At 34.9% G+C, this 26,689-nt stretch overlaps 1 protein-coding gene across 5 annotated transcripts in view; it reads left to right on the top strand.

Annotated features, from left to right (window-relative positions):
• LOC143244392 (polyunsaturated fatty acid lipoxygenase ALOX15B-like) overlaps positions 1 to 26,689 on the top strand; it is a 55,222-nt gene that overhangs the window by 15,936 nt on the left and 12,597 nt on the right. For all 5 annotated transcript variants that reach the window (XM_076488969.1, XM_076488971.1, XM_076488967.1 and 2 more), the window contains 9 exons: positions 1,659 to 2,112; positions 7,837 to 7,881; positions 9,237 to 9,365; positions 12,302 to 12,399; positions 14,108 to 14,240; positions 15,541 to 15,636; positions 19,038 to 19,134; positions 19,977 to 20,094; positions 21,382 to 21,474. In XM_076488969.1, coding sequence (XP_076345084.1) covers positions 1,659 to 2,112; positions 7,837 to 7,881; positions 9,237 to 9,365; positions 12,302 to 12,399; positions 14,108 to 14,240; positions 15,541 to 15,636; positions 19,038 to 19,134; positions 19,977 to 20,094; positions 21,382 to 21,474 — 1,263 coding nt within the window. The remainder of the gene's footprint in view (positions 1 to 1,658; positions 2,113 to 7,836; positions 7,882 to 9,236; positions 9,366 to 12,301; positions 12,400 to 14,107; positions 14,241 to 15,540; positions 15,637 to 19,037; positions 19,135 to 19,976; positions 20,095 to 21,381; positions 21,475 to 26,689) is intronic.

Raw genomic sequence — 26,689 nt, forward strand, 5'->3', positions numbered from 1 at the left:
CCGCCAACTCTTTGGCTACTCTTTTCCCAACGAATAGTGGGATTGACCGTCACATCATGACGCCCCCACGGCTGAAAAGGCGAGCATGTTGGATGTGACGGGGATTCGGACCCGCGACCCTGGAATTACGAGTCAAACGCCTTAACCCACCTGGCCATGCCGAGCAAGTAGTTCTTAATAGTCGTTATAAACAGTATAATGCAATAATAATAATACATTTTAAGACAATTTTATGGTATGCCTGACATGGTCAGATGGTTAAGGCACTCAACTCGTAACCTGAGAATCGCGGGTTTGTGGGGGCGTTATAATGTGACGGTCCATCGCACTATTCCTTGGTAAAATTATAGCCCAAGAGTTTGCTGTGGGTGGTGATGACTAGCTGCTTTCCCTCTAGTCTTACACCGCTAAATTACGGAGAGCCAGCGCAGATAGCCTTCGAGTAGCTTTGCGCGAAATTCAAAAAAACTAAAACAAGTTTCAATATAACTTCTTCAACAGAAATCGATTACTTGGTTATTTAATCAAATATGTGTTAAGGTGATTGAGAGGAACGTTAATGGTTGTGAAATATTCCCGACAACTTAAGCAATGGCGCTTTTAATACAAATGTGTGGCCAGAATCATTTTTCATAAAGTTTTAGCACGATTTTAGGTACAGAACGTTTATCTGTGTTACTGTAACGTAACTGCAGAATGTCATTTTGACACTTTTAAGTGGGTATCTCTTAACATCCTAAGTTATCGTCTTAAAGGCAATCTGTTATTTCATAAATATCTCCTTACCACTAAAAAAATAGATACATATTTCAAGTGTTGTCCATTATAACTTTGTCAATAATCTTCGGCGAAAGTAAGTGCCTCGTAAGTACTGAGAAAGACAAAACAATTATAGCTAATTTAACTGTAAAGTAACATAAAAGTTAAAACGTCACTACTTGAGTTAAGCCTAATTGACTGTTTCTATGGGCCTAGAAGTTTTGAAATTTAGATGATGTAGCTAATGTTTCATTATTAAGTACACTAAAGTGCCTTCTCACCTTTTTTTTTTGGCCCCTAAAAGTTGTGACTATGACGAAAAGGCTTCTATCAGATTAAAATTGGAACTGCGAAAGCTTACTTCGGAAAAATTCGCTGTCTTTACCTAATTAATTTCCCACCAGAGCTACGTAACCTCATCTGTTGAAACTGAGCAATTTAATAAGAAGAATGAAATATTTTCAGCTTCATAGTTTTTTGCTTGATTTTTAATACATGTCAGGAAGTGGTTGTTAAGAACACTTTTAACTCGTTTCATTAAATATATATATGCAAAATTAATAAATAAATGTATATATTAAATATATACATGAATACATTGAATAAAAAAAAAGTCCAACAGAATTATTGTTCGGAAAGTACAATAAAAGTGGGAAAAACATTATCTGTTTGTTGGTTGTAACTTAATAGAATATTTAAGCTCTATAAATGATAATAAAGGATTATTTTTATGTATACGGAAATAGCTTGGTTAATTATTTAGGGCTTTCTTTAGTAGTTTCTTGAGAATTAGTATTAGTGAGACATTGCTAGCCCTAACATGGACGAGGACGAAGACTTTCTATGGAACCTTGCATTTTTCTTGTATGTAGCTGAGTTATTAATTTATTTCTACTTAGGCGGAAACTGAGAATAATTGTAGTGACTGGCGATCGTTTTGGCGCCGGTACTGACGCCAACGTATGGATAACAGTTTACGACTACCAAGGTAGCGAGTCAGCGAAGATAAAACTGGACAACTGGGGTAATGACATGGAACAAGGTGCGACAGATGTTTACGAGATGGAGGTGGATCAGAGCTTCAGTCGACCGGCAAGAATTAAGCTGTGGCGAGACGCTTACGGCCTAGCCAATAGCTGGTTCCTAGACAGGGTCGAAATATGCGATTCAGAAGGGGGAGTTAGCTATTTTCCTGTACACAGATGGATAGCCCCATTTACAAACTACCTGTTCTACGAGTTCGACAGCCACCTTCCACAAGAAGACCCTAATAAGCAACAGCGCGAAGTGGAGTTAGAAGAGAAGAGGAGAGACTATCAGATAGCGGTATACATTGAGGATGGTCCTGCCCAAGTAAGTCCTTTAAATTATGATAACATTTTCACCCTAATATATTACACTACTGATGATATTTGGCCAACAGATGTTTTTTTCTCTCAACGCATCTTTCTTTTTATTTTAAGTTAAGTATGTACCTCTGAAATCCAGTTTCAATTGTCATAAGCGGGTGAGAATGGTGACCTATTTCACTTGTACAGAACGCCAGCTGGTGGTGTCTGTCATACAGTTAGGTAAACTGAAACAAGATGGAGTGAAATGTCTTGTTTAAGGAGACCATAGCATGACACCCGACCTCGACCTCCCAATTGTCCCACTAATAGTTTGAAACTCGGAGCCACTGAATCACTTTGCCTCAAGACGCTGTAGATTAGTATATCATCTCTTCCGTGACATCACTGACCGAGGTCATAATTTGGGTACTTTAACTGCAAGTGGTGTTTTCGGCTGTTAACCCAGAACACTTGACGAAGATGGGATTGCTTAGTGATTTTAACCAAGCACTAAAGTAGAATTTTCAAATGTAAAACTTCATTTACTAAGCCTATCACACTGGACCAATGTAGTTATTACAATTTAAGAAATGTAACATTGTATGTCAGTCTAGCTAAGACTGTAAATAATTTTTCGTTCTTAATTAAGCACAAAACTACACGATGGTTCATCTGTGCTTTGTCCACCGTTGGCATCGAAACCTGATGTTTAGCGTTATAAGCCTTCAAACTTATTGGTGAGGCACCTTGTGGGTGAGACTGTAAATAACTAAAATGCGTATTGGATTATTTAATCTAACACCGTAAGTTACTCTGCACTTCTGAATCACATAAATAAACTTACGTTTCATTTACTAAGCGGAAACTTCCAGCTACATGCCTACAGAACAATAGCACAGCCTGTATGAATTACGTTCTAGAAATTTGTCTTAGAACAATAGCACAGCCTTGTAAAGGTATGGCCACTACTGTATCTAGTCTGGTTATGGTCACTTCAATACACCATATCCTACAGCGCATTTGTTGTTAATATCGTAATCTATACAGAGCCATGAGCAGATGAAATAATTATGTTTGTGTCAGATTATATAATGCAAAGATGAATAATGTTACGCATCATGTGAATTTATCTTATTAATTTATAAAACTAGTTTTTCTAACGTTCTATTTGATCACTGTGTGAAAAGTGGAGAAACTGTCAATGTTACGCCTTTCAATTGAGCACTTTGTATTTAACTAAAGATTGAAAAACAAAAAACCTCGTGCAACCTGTTTCAACCTACCATTGTGTGTGTAGGAAATCTTGCTTGAGCAAGTCTGCCCCTTGAAGTGGGGTGGAGGAAGACATTGAAACAAACAAACTAGAGGTGATCAGCTCTTAAAAGATCACGTGAAAGAATTTAGAAAAGAAGTTGACAAAAGTTAAAGATATAGCTTCAAACACTTAGACTTCTGTTGGACTATATGAGGTTAGGGTAAGTAAAGTTTGCCATGTCTGTAGCAACTATGTTAATTATATAACATATATTGAGTCAACGACCGTGCCCTAGGAAAAACGACTGACCTAGCACAGCCTTGAAATAGTGGAATTAAATAATAAGTATGGCAGGTTAAATGTTTAGACCTGAGCTGAAGCACGTACGTTTAGAACAGGGAGACCATATGTCCTAGATTTCTGAGGATATTACCCGGATTAAGGATGTTGTCGTCAGGAGAAAGGTGTCCCCGATGTGAAACAATCGTCTTATACCTATTATGAACTAAAGTATACTGGATGTACTTCCACAAAGTTTCCCAATGTGCTCTGTTTCGAGAGTAAATAAAACCAAAATTAAAAGTAATCAACATTTTCAGTTTTTGCATTTGAAATTCATGTCATGCTATGTTGTAGTCTACATAATGTATAATTCTTCTCGTCATTCATGGCATACGCACGACAGTACAAACTGCAACGTTAAAAGTTCCTTATGTGGCGTCGTTTCAGTGTCTGTAGATTGAAATACACATAGCACACTACTGTACTGTGGTGCGAGTGGTTAAAAAAGGTTTAACGGATTTACTGGTTTATATTTATTTTAATATAAATGTCTGTTTTAGTTAAATATAAATTTAGAAATGCGTGTAACTTATAGTGTAAAATATGTGTTGCGAAATTTCAATGTATTCTCTAAATCAGTAGAAGATTCTTGAGTCTAAGAATCAACAATATATGTTTCACTTTGTTGCTAACTGAAATTTCTAAAACCTCGCCTCAACGCTTATAAACCGACACGTGGAAAGACATTTTTATATGTATGCTTGCTACGTTTAGTAAATTATATACCTCGAAAGCTATAACTGTAAGAAATCCTTATTAATCGGAAAACTACAGATATTTGAGCAGAAACGTTTATAGATTTCGAACATTACAAACCACTCAACTTCAGAGAATTAGCTTCGGATGTTAGTATTTCTACAAGTACATTAGATATTTTCCTCGGTGAAAAGTTAGCTTGTGAACCGCGTGAGACCTGCCAAGAATAGAGCTAGTTAGCTTCCCGTCAAGTGAATTTTACCTGTGTATCCACATAAAACCAGTTCGCTCATCATGAACCATTGATAAAATATTCAATTTCAGACGACGTAGAAGACTCATTACTGGTTGTAATTTTGTAAAACTTTTGCATATAAATTATTATTTGTAATAAGTGTTATTATAAATTGTATTGTTGTTTGTATGTTAAAATAAAATTTTATTTTAACTCAAACAAGATATATAACAAAATATCTTGTTGGGAAATATCATACATTTGATATATATTGACATTCAATTAACTTTTACGTTAAAATTAAAATTTTAAACTATTTTAAATCATAATGCATGGCATAATAGATTGAAGAATCGTCCGAGATAAATTATAATACGTGAAACAGAAGACCACCTCCAAGCGTCCTTCGGCCTTCTTTCGGATAAATTAGGAATAAACATCCATCCAGTTATTATTATTAATAACTCATTTACAGCATCGTCACTTAACGACTCTTACGCAATCATTATACATATATATGTATACGATTCTAAATATGTTATAAACATTTGTGTTGTTTTTTTTTCGTATAAAAGCAAAATTCAGAAACAGATATTCTTGTTAGAAAATACAACTGTGGTTAATACATCATGCTTTTCCAGTACTGTTCTAAAACAAGTGTCGTCTCCAAAATATTGTCTCCTTAGTCAAGGATAAAATTTTGGTCTGATTGGTTTTAAATTTCACGCAAAGCTACACGAGGGCTATCTGCGCTAGCCGTCCATAATTTAGCAGAAAAGACTAAAGGAAAGGCAGTTAGTCATCACCACCCACCGCCAACTATTGGACTATTCTTTTACCAACAAATAGTGGCATTGACCGTAACATTATATCGCCCCCACGACTAAAAGAGAGAGCACGTTTGGTGCGACGAGGATTCGAACCCGCGACCATTGGATTACGAATTGAGTGCCTTAACCACCTGGCCATGCCGGTCCCAAACGCTTCCCTTCTAGCTCTCTACAAACTCTTCCAAGTTACAACAAATTCTGTAGTTAGAATGCCACTGAATAAAATCTTAAAGTTCACACTGAAACTTATTTAAACTATAGAATGTTACGCGATTAATGAAAGAAAAGTGTCAATACAGAAGTCGCTGTACATGGAGAATTCGCGAAATGAATTACGTCAAGCGAGGAGCTGCTGCCGCGTGTTCAGCACCCCACAGTTCTCGCGCTCTTGAACACAGAGACTGACCATTCACAGCAGTAAGTCAGAAACAATCGTCTACCATGCACATGAGGTAAACGTGCTTGTCAATATCCAACGTATTAAATGAGATGATAGAGATATTGGAACAGAAACAACCAGAGAAAAATGTGAAAAAGAAAACGAAAAAGAATTTGCGGTTATACATGAGAGATGGTGAATTTGTAATATGAAACTAAAGTCAGAGAAATATGAAAAACATTAATAACTTTTTAGAAATGTATGAAGTTTATTACCTGCTTACTTCAGGTGGGCACAGCACAGATAGCCCATTGCGTAACTTAACAACAAAACAAGCAAACATATGCACATATAGAGAGACAAAACAAGAAAATGTTGGGGGTACTAGTCTAAGAGAATTGTGGTAGCTAATGGGGTAAAACTATTGTTCGCTTGCTTGGTCAAGGCGAAAAAGCCCCCCAGTGGCTCAGCGGTATGTCTGCGGGCTTACAACGCTAAAAACCGGGTTTCGATACCCGTGGTGGGCAGAGCACAGATAGTTCATTATGTAGCTTTGTGCTTAATTCAAAACAACAACAACAAGGCGAGAAATTTGCTCTGGTTTGTTTGTTTTGAATCTTGATCGTCACATTATAACGCCCCCCACGGCTAAAAAGGCGAGAATGTTTGGTGCGACGGGGATTCGAACCCACAACCCTCAGATTACGATTCGAACGCCTTAACCCACCTGGCCATGCCGAGCCAATTTTATTAATACCAGAATTGAAATTTTTTTACCGTGGTTTAAATATCTTTGGCAGTTATTATTCAACTATACTGCCATTGTTTATATGAGGATAGAACTGTTTTACTGTTAGAAATAGATCAGGTGGTGATTACATCAAATGAAATATTGATGCAGTAGAAAAAAATGTGTTACTTATGAGACCTAACTTCTTTGTCCATACTTATCTTAAACAGCCAAACTTCTTATTTTTAGTCCCCCAGTGGTACAGTGACTTGTCTGCGGACTTGCAGCGATAGAAAGTGGGTTTCGATACTCATGTTGGGCAGAGCACTGGGCATTGTGTAGCTCTGTGCTTAATTCAAATCAATCAAATGATCTTAATTCTAACTAAGTAATTCAAATACGACCTAAACATGTACACATAATATTTGAATATCATGAAGTCTTCGTCGGAGGTGACCTAAAAAAGAAAAAAGTTAAAGCATAGCTAGAAAACTGCGCTGTGTTAAAGTGTCATCTATTGTATGAAACCAACCTTTCATTTCACCAGTTGTTACGCTAAACACTGGGCGTGTTTATGTAGGCTTTCTTGTATTGTTAAAACAGTAACAGATAGTTGTTGTAACTGTAAATTGTTAAATACACAAATGAAAAATACGTTTAATGAAACGGCAATCTATTCCTTGCTTTTCAATGGCTGAGGATAGCCTTGTATCTATATACCTAGGTCCCTAATTTAGCAATAACACAACCTCGTTCCTTTTAAATGTCCAGCAGCACCGAACCTATCCTTGTATAAAAAATCTAACCCGATACATTGAATTTATTTGAGGGTGGGAGATATAAAGAACCGGCCTAAAACTGTACTTATCCTGTTCCAACATAGTCACATGGAAACCTTGAATTGTCTCGAGCTCATGTGTCCTTATGTTAATTTAACGCTGGTACGTTCGCAGTGTGGACATCCAATTATGGAAGAATTCTATACCGTTAAGTGTTGTGAACATTGCTAAGGAGTGGAGACTCGCTTACGTATAACGTGATGAAATACCCAATAGCTTACCATAGTCATATATCTTAGAATCTCTTACTAAAAAAATCAAACTGAAATATTACTAGTTCTGTATTTGACATTACTCATAATGTGTGCCTCGGTGTTTTGAAAAACAACAACAAAACCACTGGTGTGTTATCTTCGAATTTATTTTGAAAGTAAAAACAAAGCGAAAAACTTCAACAAATAAATTGAGTTTTTCATCAAAACTTCTATTTTCTCTTCTAGTGTGCGGAACTGCCTTCTGATGAATATTTTTCGCACCAATACAAGGTGAGTATTCTGTTCAGGTTCTAGCGTACAGAACTGGCTTCTAATGAATATTTTTAATATCAATACAACTTTTCACTATACGCGTTTATTCAAATAGTTTCTAAGTGTTCACAACAATCATTTCAGACTAATTAATTTAATGATGTATGGCATATTTCTTTTAACAGTAATTTTTAAAGCTCTGAGAAAGACTCATTTTCAAAGTTAAATATAGAACAACGGGTCACGTTCTCAAAATATTAATATTGTCAATTAAAATAAATTATAACTTGTATTTAATTTAAGTTCTTACGCTCTCCAGATGTAATCATTTTCAGCATAAGTGATCGCCAAGGCTAGAAACTTTTTGTATGTTCTGCATTATTAAAGTGTATTTATTAATCATCCGTTTATCGATTATTAGGTTGATTTATTTGTGTTTAATAATCTCTCATAAGTACCTCCACCAGATGGACTACTGTTTTTACTCCTATCTGTCTGTGCGTGAGAGTATAAACAGTAAAGCTTAAAAAAGTTTCAACTGAATAGTTATATCAAATTTGATACAAAAATTTGAGTCTCTCCCATTGAATATCAAATGATCTTTTTTATTTGTGAGTGTTATTTAACTTCGAGATCACACAGAATTCAGCCACATAGCTCAACAGAAATGTTTTATCCACATTTTGTACAAAGGTCTAATGATCCCACCCGCAGAACCATTTGATTGAATTTTGCTTGTTGTAACACAAAAGTTAAACACTTGCTTAAGGTAACACAAAGGACAACCACTTGCTTAATGTAATATAAAGGTCAAACACTTGCTTAATGTAACACAAAAGTCAAACACTTACTTAGTATAATACAAAGGTCAACCACTTGCTTAATGTAAAAGAAAGGTTGAGCATTTACATTATAACAGCAGCACACTAGTATTTTCTGAAGTCAAAGCTCGAGAACAGATTGAGATACTTATAGAATACTAGGATTTCCATTCACACTTCTGAGGGCGAAAAATGTTTGTTTATATTTTACGGCGGTTGTTTGTAAAAGTCGAAAGAATTACAGAACCGGTGTTGCAATAGACAAGAGAATTCGATGTTTATATGGTCTATCATTTTCAACGCCTAAGATTTTTATGAAAACAGCATTTAAAATTTTAACTACAACGTGAGCCTGTCGAAAATGAAAGCACATAAGTACATTTTTTTACCAGCCTGAGAATCAAACAAGAACGTTTCTCTACTTAGATAAAACTTAGAAAAATGTCCGTGTGTAATTCTACATACCAATTTCTCCGCGTAGTGAGGCCTAAAATAATGATTGTTCTAATCTCTTGAGCTATTATATAAAGAGATGCATGTATATCTTTTTAGTTAGACATCGTGATCAGCAAGACATCCTTGTTAATCAGATCCAAATTGATAGATCTGAGAACTCCTGACAAATGGACGACATTAGAAGATCTTAAAAACATTTACCAGTTTTGTCTCGAGAAGCCAAAGGTAAGCATTTTTAAACATGCTTGTGGATGGATTGGTTATAAGTATTTCTTAGGTATATTTTTCATCTCTTTAAAAAATGTTAAACCTAAGAATATGAACGTTAAATATCTGTTACTTTTCACTAAAGTTTTTATAAATTTTATATTTAAAAACTACAAACATGTTTCTGTGTTGAAAGCTCACTTAATATCCGAGATTATTTTGCTTTCTGAATATCCATTACTTTGACCTAATAAGCGTTACTGACCTAGCATGGCCAGGTGGTTAAGGTGCTCGACTCTTAATCTGAGGGTCGCGGGTTTGAATCCCAGTCACAACAAACATGCGCGTCCTTTCAGTCATGCGGGCGTTATAATGTAACGGCCAATCTCACTATTTGTAAGTAAAAGAGTAACCCAAGAGTTGGCGGCGGGTGGTGATGACTAACTGCCTTCCCTCTAGTCTTACACTGCAAAATTAGGGACGTCTAGCGCATATAGCTCTCGCGTAGCTTTGAGCAGAATTAAAAAAACAAAACAATAATCATTATTAATATCGGTTTAATCGAATGTTTAAAATAAAATAAAATATATATTTTGAATTTCTTATACAACTAATCTCCTTTTTTGTCGTTTTATGTTTGTATTTCTATTAGTAAAGCTGATAAAGGAAACACGTTTCGCAATTTGACTTGTGTCAATGTGGCTGTTAATATTACTAGCTACGATACGAATTTCAAGATAATGTATACCATTATTGAAATAAACTATATTCCGGTCCAAACTATTAGATAGTCAACGGTTTTTACGTTTATGAGTTTAATAGTCCGAATCACATACACAAAACTATTGAATGTGATGAAGCAATTATTTGACACGTATATTTTTAATGGCGACTGTATACAGTGATTTTGGGTAGTTTTTTTATGTTTTTTTGCTGCGGCAGAGTGGCTCATAGAACGGTTCTGAGGTTTTTTTTTCTTTTGCTTTAAGTTCAAACATTTTACTCATAGTTCCGTCTTCTTTTGATTCATTTTAGATCTAACAACAGTTTAGGACTTTGTAGGTCGAACTCTTTCGATTGATGTATTTGACCACTTCTAAGGTCTCATATATTAATCTACTCTAATCCTGCCGAAAATAATTTTATTTTGAGGGTAGGTTGGTAGAGATATTGATGAGTAGTAAAATGGAATTTGGTATGTACGCTTGGTATTGGTTGACACACAAAAATATAGCTAATAAAACGTATTTCAAGGGTCGCCACTATTGAGGATTCCTTCTTTTAGCTTTTGTTGATATTTTAGTCTAATGGTTTTGGTAATTTTCAATTGTTTATACTCAAATGTAAATAACACAAAAATAAAACAATCGTGTCTTCAAATTTAAACTTTGATTTTTTTTGTTAATTTATTACTTTGGTATATGTTCATATCCCCCTTTCTCTTTATTAAAGCACATTAATGTTTAGTAGTTAAACTAAAACAGTCGATGACATCTGACTGTTGTAAACATTACATGTTTACAAATAACTTCATGTTTGGTAAGAAGGAGAAATGTTCGGAAGTTATAGACGAAAATATTGGGATTCAGCTATCGTCCTTCTCTTAGTTAAACATCTGTGGTCTAAGATTTGAGCCACCATTTAGCTCTGAGCTCACTTCTCATTTTAAGCCTTGGAAGCGTTATTAGTGTGATAGTCAATTCTGCTATTGAGTTAAAAGTAGCTTAATGAGTGTGCTTCCGGCAAGTTCTCTCCCTCTGGTTGACTGTTCGAAATCTGCGATAGTTAAGCCTAAATCTAAATTACCTGAAATTACTAAGTACTTCCTTAAGTCGATATATACCTTGAGCTCTTTTCTTCTAGTAAGTCGATAGATCAAACAAAGTCGGCCCGACATGGCCAGGTGGGTTAAAGCGTGCGACTCGTAATCTGAAGATAACGGGTTCGAATCCCCGTCACACCAAACATGCTCACCCTTTCAGTCGTGGGGGCGTTATAATGTTACGGTCAATCCCACTATTCGTTGGTAAAAGAGTAGCCCAAGAGTTGGCGGTAGGTGGTGATGACTAGTTGCCTTCCCTCTAGTCTTACATTGCAAAATTAGAGACGGCTACCAATATCCCTCGAATAGCTTTGCGCGAAATTAAAAAAAAATACAAAGCAAACAATCAAACAAAGAAAAGTGCTCACCAGTAAGTAAGCAACCATGTATAAGTTTCTGTGAAAGTGTGCTACTAGGTACACTACCGCAGGATCCCCGAAAGTGTTCTATTTCCAGATTTAAGAAAAAGAAATAAAAGTAACACATATGTTTATTTCTTGCTTTGTTCTAGTTTAAAGAGTGCATATTTCTTCTCGCGAGTCATGGCAAGCGCACCTTTGACAGTACAAATTGCAATGTTAAGCGTCCCTTTATGTGACGTCATTTTAGTGTCTACCGACTGAACGACAGACAACACACTACTGTAGAGTTATGTGAGTGGCTAATACAAGTGACCCCCCTCCAGAGATAAAGAAAAGCTAAAAATAAATTCGAATTATTTTCGGTTTATAAGCGTAGCCTACGGGAAATTGTAAAACATATTCAAAGAAATAACAGGTGAGGTGTTTTAGAAAATACTCTAAGGGCAGAAAGAATGCAACTTACATTTCATTGTAGAAAGGTTCACGCTACCCATTAATTACGTTTTCTTATTCTTTGCTACTTTTCCATTTAGCAAGTGAAACAAAAACTTACCTTCAGCAATTAACGGAGCCGTAAAGATTTAACTGATTCGATTTTTTTTTTTCAAATTTTATTGTCATTTAACATTTAACCTGTGAATTTCAATACATTCTATAGAGAGTGTTAAAACAACGTGTTAGATAAAAACTAATCCCTTTACTTGATTGTTTAATAATATTGATTCCGATAAATAATTTTAATAATCACGTTGTTTGTGACTGTTCAATAGTGTATTGATTACTGGCGAGAAGACTGGTGGTTCGGTTTACAGCGACTTCAAGGCTGTAACCCAGTTGTGATTAAACTCTGCACTGAAATACCACTCAAGTAAGTTTCGGTCTCAGGTTGTCGCTTCCAGAAGATATGTATTCGTTACAGCATTACAATGACATTCAAACTACGAATGACGTAGCTAAAACTAAGCTTACAGCTAAGAACGTGTCAGAAGCATCTGTAACAGTTCCTACAACAATGTTATATCTCATTCAGCGGAAACTTTTAAAAACCTGCTATTAAGAATTTGTGTTTTTGTTTCTTTAATTAATATCGTATGAAACTTCTGAACTGTAAATGTTTTTATTACATAGAGCTTAAGCATTGTACGTAGTTTCAACCCTGAGTTTTGTTTCTATTGGAATTTGAAGTTTAATTTTGTGTTTCCTTCACGAGCTTCAACTTGGTGTATTTTGTCGTCAAATGATTATAACCATATTAACACTATTGCGAGATAATACATTACTATATATAAATACAATAACGACATGCTACTAAACACTAACACTATAACTGTATAACAAGAAACCACTGGTTGCTCTGCAGAGTAAAAGATTTACAAATATATAAACATATTTATTTATTTATTTATGTTTAATTTGAGACCTTAATATGACAACATTACGACACATATTATTAATATTATATAAACAAATTAATATTTCGATGTTAAGGTTCTCTGAAGTAAACTAAACCTACTATTAGGTTCCTAAAAATATTATAAAACAAAAAAAGTGCAGTAAACAGCTTCTGGTTAAGTTAGACGTCTACTCATTTTGTGGAAAAACGTGTTAGTATGTTTGACGTTATGTTACATTTATAAATCATATTTCCTGAGGAACAACCAGTGGTTTGTTGTTATAAAGTTATTGTGTCAATGTTTAGTAATATGTCGTTATAGTGTTTATATATAGTATTGTATTATGTCGTTATAGTGTTTATATATCGTAATTTATTATGTTGTTATAGCATTTATATATAGTAGTGTATTATGTCGTTATATGTTTATATATCGTAATTTATTATTTTGTTGTAGTGTTTATATATAGTAATGTATTGTGTCGTTATAGTGTTTATATATAGTAATGTACTATGTCGTTATAGTGTTTATATATCGTAATTTATTATTTTGTTGTAGTGTTTATATATAGTATTGTACTATGTCGTTATAGTGTTTATATATCGTAATGTATTGTGTCGTTATATGTTTATATATAGTAATGTACTATGTCGTTATAATGTTTATATATCGTAATGTATTGTGTCGTTATAGTGTTTATATATAGTAATGTACTATGTCGTTATAGTGTTTATATATCATAATGTATTGTGTCGTTATAGTGTTTATATATAGTATTGTACTATGTCGTTATAGTGTTTATATATCGTAATGTATTGTGTCGTTATAGTGTTTATATATCGTAATGTATTGTGTCGTTATAGTGTTTATATATAGTAATGTACTATGTCGTTATAGTGTTTATATATCGTAATTTATTATGTTGTTGTAGTGTTGATATATAGTAATGTATTATGTTGTTATACTGTAATATCTCATGTTGTTATAGTGTTGATATACAGTTACCTGTTACGTTGTTATAGATAGTGTAGAAGTTCAGTGATCCTTATAAGGTTATTGTGCTAATTGTTAGTAACTTGTATTGTTATAATTATCCATTATTTTATGTTCCGTCAAAATAGAATCCTTATTATAATATATAAAGAAACTAAAGTTTCAAAATTAAGTTTACTCTTTCTCTAGATTTGGTGTACAATCCACTCTGATCGAGCCCTTTCTGGAAGGAATGACTCTAGCAGAAGCTTTAGCAAAGAAAAGGATATTTATTATTGACTACTGGATTCTAAAGGACGTTCCCTGTAAAGATGGTCGAACTGTAAGTAGCAAACCTTTCACTTTGTAAACGAATTTTTTCGTTTATCTTGTTTTGTCTACAACTGAATTTTGAACATAATATGTGAAGTTTAATTTCCGCCACTTCCGGCACCCTTAAGACATGATCCTCAATAAACATTCTGAACAAGTAACATTTTTAGAAACCACAAAACGAAATTGTGACTTGCAAGTTAAACGTAGTGCAGAATTATATTATTCAATACGAAATACAATTGAGCAATGAGTAAAGTATTTTACAATAATATTTGGTTTGATTGCAAGTTAAAGGTACAGCTACACAGTCGACTGTCTGTGCTACCTGCCATCTTATATTGTAAGCCTACATACATGTCGCTATATTTTCAAAAAGACAACTGTAATTTATTTAGGAAAAAAAATGAAGAATTTGTTTATTTTAAACGCTAGGCCTAAATTTGACTAAAGCTGAAAAATATGCATTTCCTTCGATTTATACTTAATCTGATATTATGTAGAAAAGTTTTTAGTCGTTACAGAAATAACGAAAGAAATAATTTCTCTCTCTTAACATTTATCTCCTGAGCAAATACTTGTCTATTGATATTCCTACGTCGTCTGTGAAAAATTGTACTTGTATCATGAATTCAAAACAAGTATAAATTACATAGTAAATTTTAGTTGAAGAAACCTACGACACGCCACCACTGGTTTTAAACCTCATTAATAGACTTATGACATCTTTCTTCCCAAATGAGCTAAAAGTGATTTTATCACGTTTGACGAGAAATCGCCAAAAGTTCCAGCAGTAGCAGCACTTAGGCTTGTACAAATTGTTACAACAGTAGCATTTCTTAGGCCGTTACAAACTGTTACAGCAGTAGCAGTTCTTAGGCCGTTACAAAGTATTACAGCAGTAGCAGTTCTTAGGCCGTTACAAACTGTTACAGCAGTAGCAGTTCTTAGGCCGTTACAAACTGTTACACCTCTTAACCACTGTAACAGCTCTTAAACCGTTACACATTGTTGCAGCAGTAGCAACTGTTGTAATCCACTAAAAGTTCGTAAAACAGAAAGCAAATCATTGAATTTGGAAACAAACCTCACTGAAGTCGTAATATTTTTGAACATCTTATCAAGTGGTTTAGTTTTTGTTGTACACATACGTACGTAATTCGTCATTGAAAAGAGTTGTGGGTTAGATCCAGATGCGTATAGAATTACTGAACGTTGGTTACAACTAATAGTTTGATATTAACTTTGAAACTAATAATTGAAACTTCCAATATATTCATTATAATCATTAGAGTTTGTTGTTATTTCAGCTACCAGCACCTATTGCTCTTTTCTACATGAATAAATCCAATGTGTTATTGCCAATAGCAATCCAGCTGTTTCAACGGAAAGGGCCTAACAATCCGGTAACAATGTGTACTTGCTCTTTTTTAGTGGTATTTTCTCTGATAAAGAGTCATATTATTTGATAAACATTTTTTATTTATTTTAATAGCTTTTCTCTTAAATTTTCATTCCATAAAACTTGGAAAACCTTTAAATTTCCTTGTATTTTTTAACTGGTTTAGTTGAACCTATCAGTTAGAACGAAATTGTCACAATTGTGAATAAGTGCATGGTATGTTTTCTTTGGGTTTGTTTTGCTTGCTTGCTTGTAAATAAGTACAACCTACACAATGGGCTACCTGTGCTCTGCCCATATGGGGTATTGAAACTAGGTTTCTGGAGTTCTAAGTCCGCAGACGTATCACTGTGCCACTGGAGAGCGTTCCCTTTGAGATTCTTTCAATACAACTCGATATTTAAATTACATTTTATCTTCACGAATTTAGTATTAATTTCGGGAATCATATTCTAATGAGCATGTTGAGCCACGGATGTCATTAAATCAGATACATATGTTATTAATATTTCGTTAGTTAGTACTACTGTTGATACAACAGGTTATCTAGTTTCACTGCAATATCTTTTATATTTAAAGAAAACTTTTAAACTAAACGAACTGCTTTTATTCACATAGCCATTTGTAGTTAGTAACTGATTGAATAGCAGGAAAGGCAACTTATAGGTTACTCTTACTTGACAGGACAGTGGGATAGGAGGATCGTTTACATCGCAAACCCTGCTTCATAGTGAAGAACCCATTTTGTAGCAAGGGGGCTCGAACCATAAATCCTCTGTTTCACTGTCCAGATACAATAAACATTAGGCCACTTCTGACCTTTAAAAGACATATTAAAGTTAAAAGAAGCAGATGTGGTTCATATAAACATCTTTCTAGATTTGCGTTGGTTGACCATTCGTACACGTGACACTATTCTTTTCTTTATAAAGATCAGTGTTAATTATACGAGTTTTAGGCCCCTGCTCCTAGTCTGCAGGATGGTGACATAAGATACCTTGAACAGCTTGTCCATGGCCTCTGCACTATCCCAAATCACTCCGCAAACCTTTGCAGCTTTGGTAGCACACCTCCTATAATGTAAAGACTATGCTTTTTGGAATACTATCTTCACCTTGCTGTCTCACCTGTCTGCACAAAATAGCTCAGGCTGACAAACGTCATCAACAAGTAGCACCAATGTTCCCTTTAAGCTTCGCGAGCGCACAACAGTCATCAAGTGCCGCATACTTTGTTATTCCAGTCGCGCACGTCCTCGGTAATGGTAAGGAGTCTCAACACGTTGAGGATTTTATTGACCCTGACATCGATAGGCCTAAAGCTCAAATAATCAACTGGTAGCTTTGTAAAGCGACTTAATGATTTAATAGGATCAATGGTCTAAAAATACCTCCCTCGTCCCTATATATAAAAAAAAAAGGAAACTGGCAGCTTACATCTGCACAATGTCATGATACTGGTACACATAAAAAAACAAAAAACATTCCGCACATTGGTTGAAAAAAACCCGTAAAAGAAACATTTAGTAACGTCTATATTTTCTTCATTGCTAACCTTAGATGGAGCTAATCAGAGCAGCGTTTAGAGAAAATAGCAGTTCTCCTTCCTGAATCTTCAGCTGTAGTGGAAATTGTTTTCATGGACTTTCTCAGCATCAGCAAAAAGTCTGACACCAAGAGAGGAATTCTCTGACTACTATCTACCATCAGTAGCCACTGATTATCATCTATCCTCAATGACCTTCTGACTAGTATTTACCCTCAATAACCACTCTGATTACCATCTACCCTAATGACCGCTCCGACAATCATCTATCCTAAATGACCAGTTCTCGTTTTATTTGATTATAAGTGATTCAACTTGTGGATCATGCCATTTATTAAATAATGAAGCCTAATTAAAGTTGATAAGACAGGAATTTTGGAAAAGCACACTGAAAAGATAAGACTTAGTAAAAATATTGTGTGTTCTCAGCATCAAAATATGTACCTTCTACCTTACTTTGTGATAGTTCCAGATGTACTAGAACGCAATACAAAAATTGTGCAGATGGTGGACTACAAAGATATTGGACGTTGAAAGGTTGCAGAAAATGAAAGATTTCTGTACGTCTATTGTATGTTGGTAAAAATCTGTTTGTACTTCCAAAGTGAGTAAACAATATTATATACACTGTGTTAGTTCTAAAATACTATTCTTCTCAGGGTACATGCGCTACGTAGTCACTGTTGATCATTTCAGTCCGAAAATAAGGGAGGATTTTACTCAATATATAATCTAATCCACCAGTGACAAAGATCACTGCTTCCTTTTACACAACGTACTCTATATCACACCAGCTTTTTCCACAAGAAATGAAAGCACACGTGATACCTTGAGAGAATGACCCAGAACAATATGTAAACAGAGTGAAAGGAATTTAACCACTTTTTTGAACAAAATTCTACTTTCAAATCTACCTATACTTGTATCCACAAATATTTTGAGAAAATAATTCTAGTTGTGTGTTTGTTTTAAAGCACAAAGTTACACAATGAGCTATCTAATCTGTGCTTACCACAAGTATTGTAACCCGGTTTCTAATGTTAAAAGCCTTCAAATTAATCACTAAGCTATTGAGGGCAATTCTAGACAAATTGTAATAATTTAATTTACTGAATAAAGGTGGTAGAAAACATTATTATATTTGCATACTACAATTTGACACGAAGGTAAGTGCAATGAACTTTTTAAACATGTCAAAAAAGGTTTAAGTTGGCGCTGCCGCAATCCCCAAAATTATATATAAATAAATAAATGCCAAGCTTATAGTCCGACTGTAGTGAAGGTCATTTAAAAATAACCTACTTTACGTTTATGGATTTTGAACAGTAGTTCAAGAGTTACAGATTTTCCATAAAATTTTGATTGCTTTGTACATGTCTCGGACTATTGGTAGACAATGATGTAATACGTATTTGGTCAGGTGGTTAGGGCGCTCGACTCGTAATCTGAGAGTCGCGGGTTCGAATCCTTGTCACACTAAACATTATCGCCCTATCAGACGGGGGGTGCTATACTGTGACAATCAAACCCACAGTTCGTTGGTGAAAGGGTAGCCCAAAAGTTGGTGGTGGGTGGTGATTACTAGATGCCTTTCCTCTAATCTTACACTGCTAAATTAGGGACGGCTTGCGCAGATAACTCTCGTGTAGCTTTGCGTGAAATTCAAAAGCAAACAAAACCTTCCAATCTTTGGATAGATAGCTATAGGGAAAACAACCTTCTTTATTTAACAACTGTGGATTTTGCAGTAATACAAATTCCATGTTCTCAAATTTAAATTGGTAAATACATTTTGGTGCCGTAGTTCCTGTTTAAAAGTAAAGTACAACAAAGCAATTAAAAACCTTGCACTTCCTGTAGGTTTTTCTCTGCAGTGACCACCAGGAGGTTTGGCTTCTTGCCAAAATGTTCTTTAACAATGCTGACGCGTCATATCACCAGTCTTGCACACACTTAGGTAAGTTTCCTTCGTTCTCCATATATAATTTATCACAAACACTCGACGTGCATGAGGTGTGGGTAAATCTGTTTGCGTATGAAGAAAACGTTATATTTCTGTGTTACGGAGAAACATCTAACAATAACCATCTCATTGTGATATTGTCATTTGACTATAAATTGTGCTATATTTAACAGAGCTTAGTCGCTAGTATACAAGGACAGCATCAATCTCACAAGTTTCTAAAACTTTAATTTTTTTCCCAACTTGAGTTTTTGGCCCAAAATAACGACTCGTAATTAACAGGCAAAGTTTCTAAAAGTTTGAATAACATAGTAGGTGAAGACAAGGAGTTGCAAACATACCGCTGTACCACTGGGGACGTTTATAGTTTTCTCAGGCGACCCTAAATATATATCAGTTATTTAGGGTTAGGAAACGTTTATACTAGGTATTATATGTTAGTTATTTAGGCTCATGATTTGTTTGTTTATTAACAAAACCATGTTTAGCTGTGTGTTGAAATAACGTAACAGAAATTTGAAATTCTGCGTAAGTGAACAGAGCAGTCTTCGATATAATTAGGAATAAAAAACAGCGCGTTCTTTCGTTAATGAAAACTGTCTATTACAGAGAAATTAGAGATTTTCTCTCAAAGTTAGGCTTTCAAAATTCCTCATCTGGTTTTCTGCAGAATATCTTATGACGAGACATTGATAACTTTATTTCATCATCAAACAAATCGAACGATAAAATGTTTTTATTTTAATTTTTTCGTCAGACTTGTTCAACTAAAACATCCATTTATTTTGTACTATTTATTTTGAGCGTGATTTTACCGCTTTCTTCACACTATTAAGGATTTACCCATCTACTGATGGAAGGAGTGGCTCTTTGTACTCATCGGAACTTGTCACCGTCTCACCCTCTGTTCCGACTTCTGGCTCCCCACTTCAGATTTCTGATGGCTATTAACGCGTAAGCCTTTTTTTATTTTATTTTCTCCATTTTTGCTAAAACCACTATCGAAATCAGTATGATGTCGTTCCATCATAAAATATTTTTGATTTTTGGTTCCATCAGCTACATTTTTTTGAAGGTAGTTCCACTTTTATTGTTTGTTTTCTGAATAAGTTTGGTTTGAATTTCGCGCAAAACTACATGATGACCATCTGCGCTAACTGTCCATAATTAAGTAGTGTAAGACTACAAGGAAGGCAGCTAGTCATCACCACCAACGGCCTTGGGCTACTCTTTTATCAACAAATAGGGAGATTGACCATCACTCGCCTGAAAGGGCGAACATGTTTGGTGTGACGAGGATCCGAACCCGCGACCCTTGGATTGCAAATCGAGTGCCTTAACCTCCTGGCCATGCTGGACCTTTCTGAACAAAATAACGTAGTTTGGAACTGGCTGATAGCGAATTAAAATGACTCATTTTTATTATGGTGTTAAATACTGTTTAAAGAGAACTTCAAACCCACCGATGATTCAAAACTTTGATAAACTAATAAATACTGTATTTTATTTTTTACCTTTTTGTGCGTTGTTAAGTTATAAATTTTCCCCTTGTTATTTCTGCCCCCATGGCTCACCAATAAGCCTATGGGCTTTAATGCCAAAAATCGGTTTTTGACATCTGTTAAACAGTCCATTGTTTAACGTTGTTTTTAACTACAAACAAATTATCGTTTCTGTATTGATGGCCAGGTGGTTAGGGCGCTCGTCTCGCACTCTGCAGGTCGTAGATTCGAATCCCCCTCCTGCCAGACATGATCGCCCTTTCAGCCGTGGGAAGGTTATAATGAGACGGTCAACCTCACAATGCGTTGGTAGAAGAATAGCTCAAGTGTTGGCGGTGGGTGGTGATAACCAGCTGCCTTCCCTCTATTCTTTCACTGCTAAATTAGGAACGTGTAGTTTTGCTCGAAATTCAAACGAAACTAAATTTCACGTTCATAACATAAGGTTGTTCCGAATTACGCTAAGGCAGAAAATCAGATAATATGAGAACTACTAATGATATTTCTAAAATATATAAAATTCAAAACAATTACATTTTGATTGTAAAATGTATGTTTACAATTCTCTTCTCTTTTCTTTTTCATTTCATGTTATATTTGTTGTGCGAAATCATTATTTTGTTAGTATGTTGTTCATAGTAGGCTTAACTAAAACAAGTGCTAATACTTGAAATTATTAATCGGTATGCTTAACATGACACGTTAATTTTACTTTTCTTTCTTTTATGCATTTCAACAGACGGGGGTTGAAGTTCTTGGTGGCTCCAGGAGGTTGGGTGGACAAAACTATGACCATAGGGTGCAAGGGCATGTTTAAGATCATGAAAAGAGGGTAAGTCACTTTAACTCGTGATGACGAGAAACCCACTTGAAGTAAAAATGTATCTCAGGACGGCTGGTATGGGTACTAATAATTTTACTAATAAAGCGGAGAACAACGTTTCGAACTTCTTAGGTCATCTTTAGATTAACAAAGAGAGAGTTTGCAATTTATCGTTGCCGGGCACGTGTCTTAGAGACGAGAGTATAAACGGGTACAGGATTGTAGGGGGCATTGCAGTTTGATGTTAAGTTATTATTCTGGTAAAAGTATTAATACCCACACCATCCGTCCTGAGATACAAGTCACTTTAACGTTTAATAGTTTGGAGACTTTAAAAGTCTAATAAAAAATGAATGTAACAAAAGCGACACCACGCAATTGGATCAAAACGTTAATGTTATCTAGAACAAAAACTCTATGTGTTTTCTTTAGTGTTTGTTTGTTTTTTTAATTTCGCACAAAGCTACTTGAGGGCTATCTGCGCTAACCGTCCCTAATTTAGCAGTATAAAACTAGAGGAAAGACAGCTAGTCATCACCACCCACCTCCAAATCTTGGGATAGCTACTATTTTATCAACGAATAGTAGGATTGACCAACACATTAAACGTCCCCACGGCTTAAAGGGCGAGCATGTTTGGTGTTATTGGGATTCGAATCCGCCACCCTCAGATTACGAGTCGAGTACCTTACCAACCTGGTCATGCTGGGGCTTTGTTTAGTATATCTCGAATATATGTTTGTGTTACTTCTATATAGAGAGACACTTAATTTATGGTATCTAAGGGTAATCAGAGAAATAGAAAGAACCCTTAGAAAATGTTTAGGTTACTTCTAGTTCCCTAACATTGTATCACTTTCTGTCTGTAACATGGTTCTTATGTTTATTTATTCTCTTTTCATGAACTAGTGTTCTTAATGCTAATAAAAATATATTTACATAACATACCAGTTTATGTACTGTGTTAATTTATTTAGTTCCAAAGCATTTTAAGACACTTTTTTTTTAGTTTATAACCTAACGCCAACCCTACCGTGTAAAAAAAAAACACATACACACACACACAAGTGCTTTGCACATAAGCTAGTTTGTTTTGGCAAAATTACATGAAGGCTAACTTTGTCAGCCGTTCGTAATTTTGTAGTGTAAGTCTAGAGGGAAGGCAACTAGCCATCACCACCCGCCGCCAAATCTTGGACTACTCTTTTACTAACGAATAGTGGAATCGACGTTCACATTATTCGCCTTCAGAGCTGAAAGGACGAGCAGTTTTGGTGCGACGGGGAATCAAACGCGTGATCCTCAGATTATGAGTCGAGCATTATAACCCTCTGATCATACCCTGTAACGCATAAGCTAAATAAAGAGCTCAGTTGAGCTAAGGTTTTTAAGTGTTATACATTCTCAAATGTTATTAGGATAATAAAAAGAATAGCGTTTATACAAAGAATATTACAGCATATCCTTGTATAAATTGTGGTTTATTTTTTCTTTCGAGATAAAAAATTTAGTATTTAGGTTTATTTACGCTCCTCAGTGCCCTTAAGGCACTATCATATCTGGAAGTTTTCTCAGGTCGGGTTTCTTGGTTCGACCAGTACACTTTGTAACAACTGTAAAACTGTTAATCTTAACAGATTCGACAATAAGTTTTAACCAGGAACAAACACTTCTGGTTATTCTCAAGTCTCGTGTCAGTTGTTTTCTTTTAGTTTTTTTTCTTCTTATCATACTTTTGCGAACTTCGATTCATTTTTCGTCTTACTAAGACCTTGAAGCGATTTTAGACGTGTAATAAGACACTAGCCTGATAATTCTGAGCTTCAGCCACCTAGCGATGAGTTCTACAATAAAGACAAAAATAGATCAAAACCGAGAATGCTGATTGGCTACGGCACAGATATCTTGTTCTGTTCTACTCTACAGCAATATTTCTAGTCTTCACTTTTAGCCATCAAAATTAATTACCGTAGTCACGTTGTAAAGTTTCTTAAATGACTGATAAATAGTCAACATTTTCTATTTGTACTGGTTTCGAATAATAGATATGGAGGAGATTATTCGTACAGTTATTCATACTCGACTCTCAGAACGTCGTATCTATTTAAAGCCAAAGACTCTCAGTGCCCTTGAGGCAAATTCATATCTGGAAGTTTTCTCAGATCGCGTTTCTTGGTCATACTAGTGGACTTTTCTTTCTCATTTTATCCCCCAGTAACACAGTGGTGTCTGCGGACTCACACTGCTAGAAACCAGGTTTCGATACTTGTGATGGGCACAGCACAGATAATCCATTGTGTAGTTTTGTGCGTAATTCCAAACAAACTTTTTTGCCTTTGTGTGAGATCATTATTTTGTTAGTTTGTTGTTTATAGTAGACTTAACTAAAACAAGTATTAATACTTTAAACGTCTCATCTATTATTCCTATAATAACTCGTTAATTTTACTTTTCTTTCTTATATTTATGGGTTCTATAACGTTACGTCCACAATAAAGGCAAACTATTATAAAACCAAGAATGCTGATTGGCTACTGCAATTCTAAAATGGCCGAAAAAGTCGTCAAAACTTATCTACATAATATTATAAACTGAAACTTTTCAAATACCGATTTGATGCACAAAACTTGTTTATGTCATTCTACTTATATGGCCTTAACACATAATATCGAAGTTCAAACAATGACGTAACTGGTAAGCAGGCACTGAACGTACACCAAGATGGTAGATTTGAAACAAACGAAAATGAAAAACAAAACATATTCTAAGCTATTTTCTATGCGCTATACAGTTAACAAGCACGATTTATTTTAAATACCAAACGGCAAAACCTTTTTTTAAAAAAAGATACGTTTTGCCAATCATGTCATCTATATATTATTATTTCTTTATAATATGGTTTGTCAAAAATAAACCTCCATATTTTAATGACTTCCTGTTATTTTTGGCAGGACTTACAGACCGATGTTCCTTATAGAGCTAGGAAAGGCTTCTGTAATGATGATTTAGTCTATCAGAGACAAGACATAAACTGCCCTTATCACAAATATGTTACTTAACTAAGAAACTAGCGCTCGGCTGGTTATTATTACACAAATTATAAATAAAGTAATCCTTAAACTTCTTCCAATAAAACAATGTTGTATTGGAGAAGACTCAAGTTTACATGTAGATTTCGTCGATGGTTTGTAAGAAGTGCATAGTAAATCACTCTCACAATAATCATAAAGGCTATATGTTCCTCTCTGACTTTGGAAAAGCTTTGGATATTGTAAAATGGTCTAATTCATCTCTGGTTTAGAAAAAACTTTTATTTGTAACTAGCAAGATTAGTCCCAACTTGTATTTTTACTTAACAAATCTTGAAACATCTGTACAGTTGTTTAGTTCTCTATAGATTTCTTTCTTTGTTTGTTTGTTTGTTTAGAATTTAGCACAAAGCTACACAATGGGCTACCTGGGCTCTGCCCACCATGGGTATCGAAAGCCGGTTTTTAGTGGTATGAGTCCGCAGACATACTGTTGTGATGCTAGGAGGGCTCTTCTTTCTAGAACTCTTTCTTTTGCGTACTTACAACTTTCACAACATCGCATGCACGTCTCTCTGCCCTTAAGAGTCAAAGCGTATCATACGAAAATCTTTTGTATAGGATTATTTGACATTAGTTGACCAAAACATATTGATGTCACGTGAGCTCATGACCCCCAAAAAATCGCCAAAATTTGTCTATAAAACATTATAACCCGAAAGTTTCTAAATGTCGATCTGATATGCAAAATGATATAAAACTCATTATAAATCATATAATTGTAATCTTCAATATTAAGTTCAGTTTACCGATTTTTGCGTGCGTTTACTAATTTATTGTAAACTACGTAGAGTAAAGTAAATTACCTGTCGGATCGAGATGGGAAAAGTTTTCTGCAGAAGCAAGCGTCTTATTGAATATATTAAATTGTCCTACACGTTTTCACGGGCTTTCGTACAATAAAATATTAAATTTCTTTCGTAACTTCACACTTCCTACAAATATGATCCATACAAAAATATATAACTGACACCACCTTGCATTCAAGTAACCTCGGTGAATTCGGTTAGTGACCCGAACTACCTCGAGGTTAGCGAAGTGACATTTCGATCTTTAAGCAGAATGTTCGTAGAAGTGGATTAGCAACTCGTAGCTACCGAATGGCTGGTTGGTGAAAACTACTGGAAGTGAATTCACAGTTCTGAATTAAGATAAACTCGTTTCTTGTGTTTCTTTGTTTGCTTCGGTTCCGTCTAGAATAAACAACAAGTGGTCAGATAAATGGCCACCAGAGCTATGTGGGAAGCTATTTATCAACATGATTTTCATCAGAACTTGAAAACAGAAAGTCCCTGATCCAATAATTCCGGCGTTTTTCTTACCTTCGGTAATTTAAATAAATAAATAAATAGACTGAGTAGTCTCTATCAAACATCATTGGCATGCCATTTATCAACAGTTTCTTTTGAAATTACTCGATTCAATAGTTAACGTTTATTACAACTTCAAAATGGCCACCAACATAGTAAACGCTCTATATAGTAGCACTAACCTTCTTTCCTATTGAACTTCATTTTAATTAGTGCTTGTATAAAACCACATTTACTGGTAAGATAAATCACACTTTTATGCTACTTACAAACAGCTTGAGTATGTGTATTTTTTCTTATAGCAAACCCACATCAGGCTATCTGCTGAGTCCACCGAGGGGAATTGAACCCCTGATTTTAGTGTTCTAAATTCGTAGACTTACCGCTGTACTAACGGTGGACACAAATAGCTTGAACGTACTACATACAAGACGAGACATAAATGTATACAGTTTTTATTGTATCAGGTTATCGTATTCTTGTGACTATATATGTAGAGTGGTTTTAACGGTTAGGTGTTGTTGTTTTCTGTCTTTTAACTGGAAAGCTTTGAGATTATACCTTCAAAATGTAGTCTGTATAATGCCAGAATTAACTACACTTGTTTTATTCCACGTGATGGTTTAACTTCGAAAACAACATAAGAAATCGTGATATAAAATGTGTAAAGGTAACAGCTGAAGTATTTGTTTTTCGTTGCACGCGAATAACAAATAATAAAAATTATTCGCGGACTAACGGACGCGTGAGACGATTGACTGTGTCACAAATGAAAAATAATTTCACACACACACACACACATACATAGACATTTCATAAGGTCAA

Source organism: Tachypleus tridentatus, chromosome 2, assembly GCF_004210375.1.
Source record: "Tachypleus tridentatus isolate NWPU-2018 chromosome 2, ASM421037v1, whole genome shotgun sequence".
NCBI lineage: Eukaryota > Metazoa > Arthropoda > Merostomata > Xiphosura > Limulidae > Tachypleus > Tachypleus tridentatus.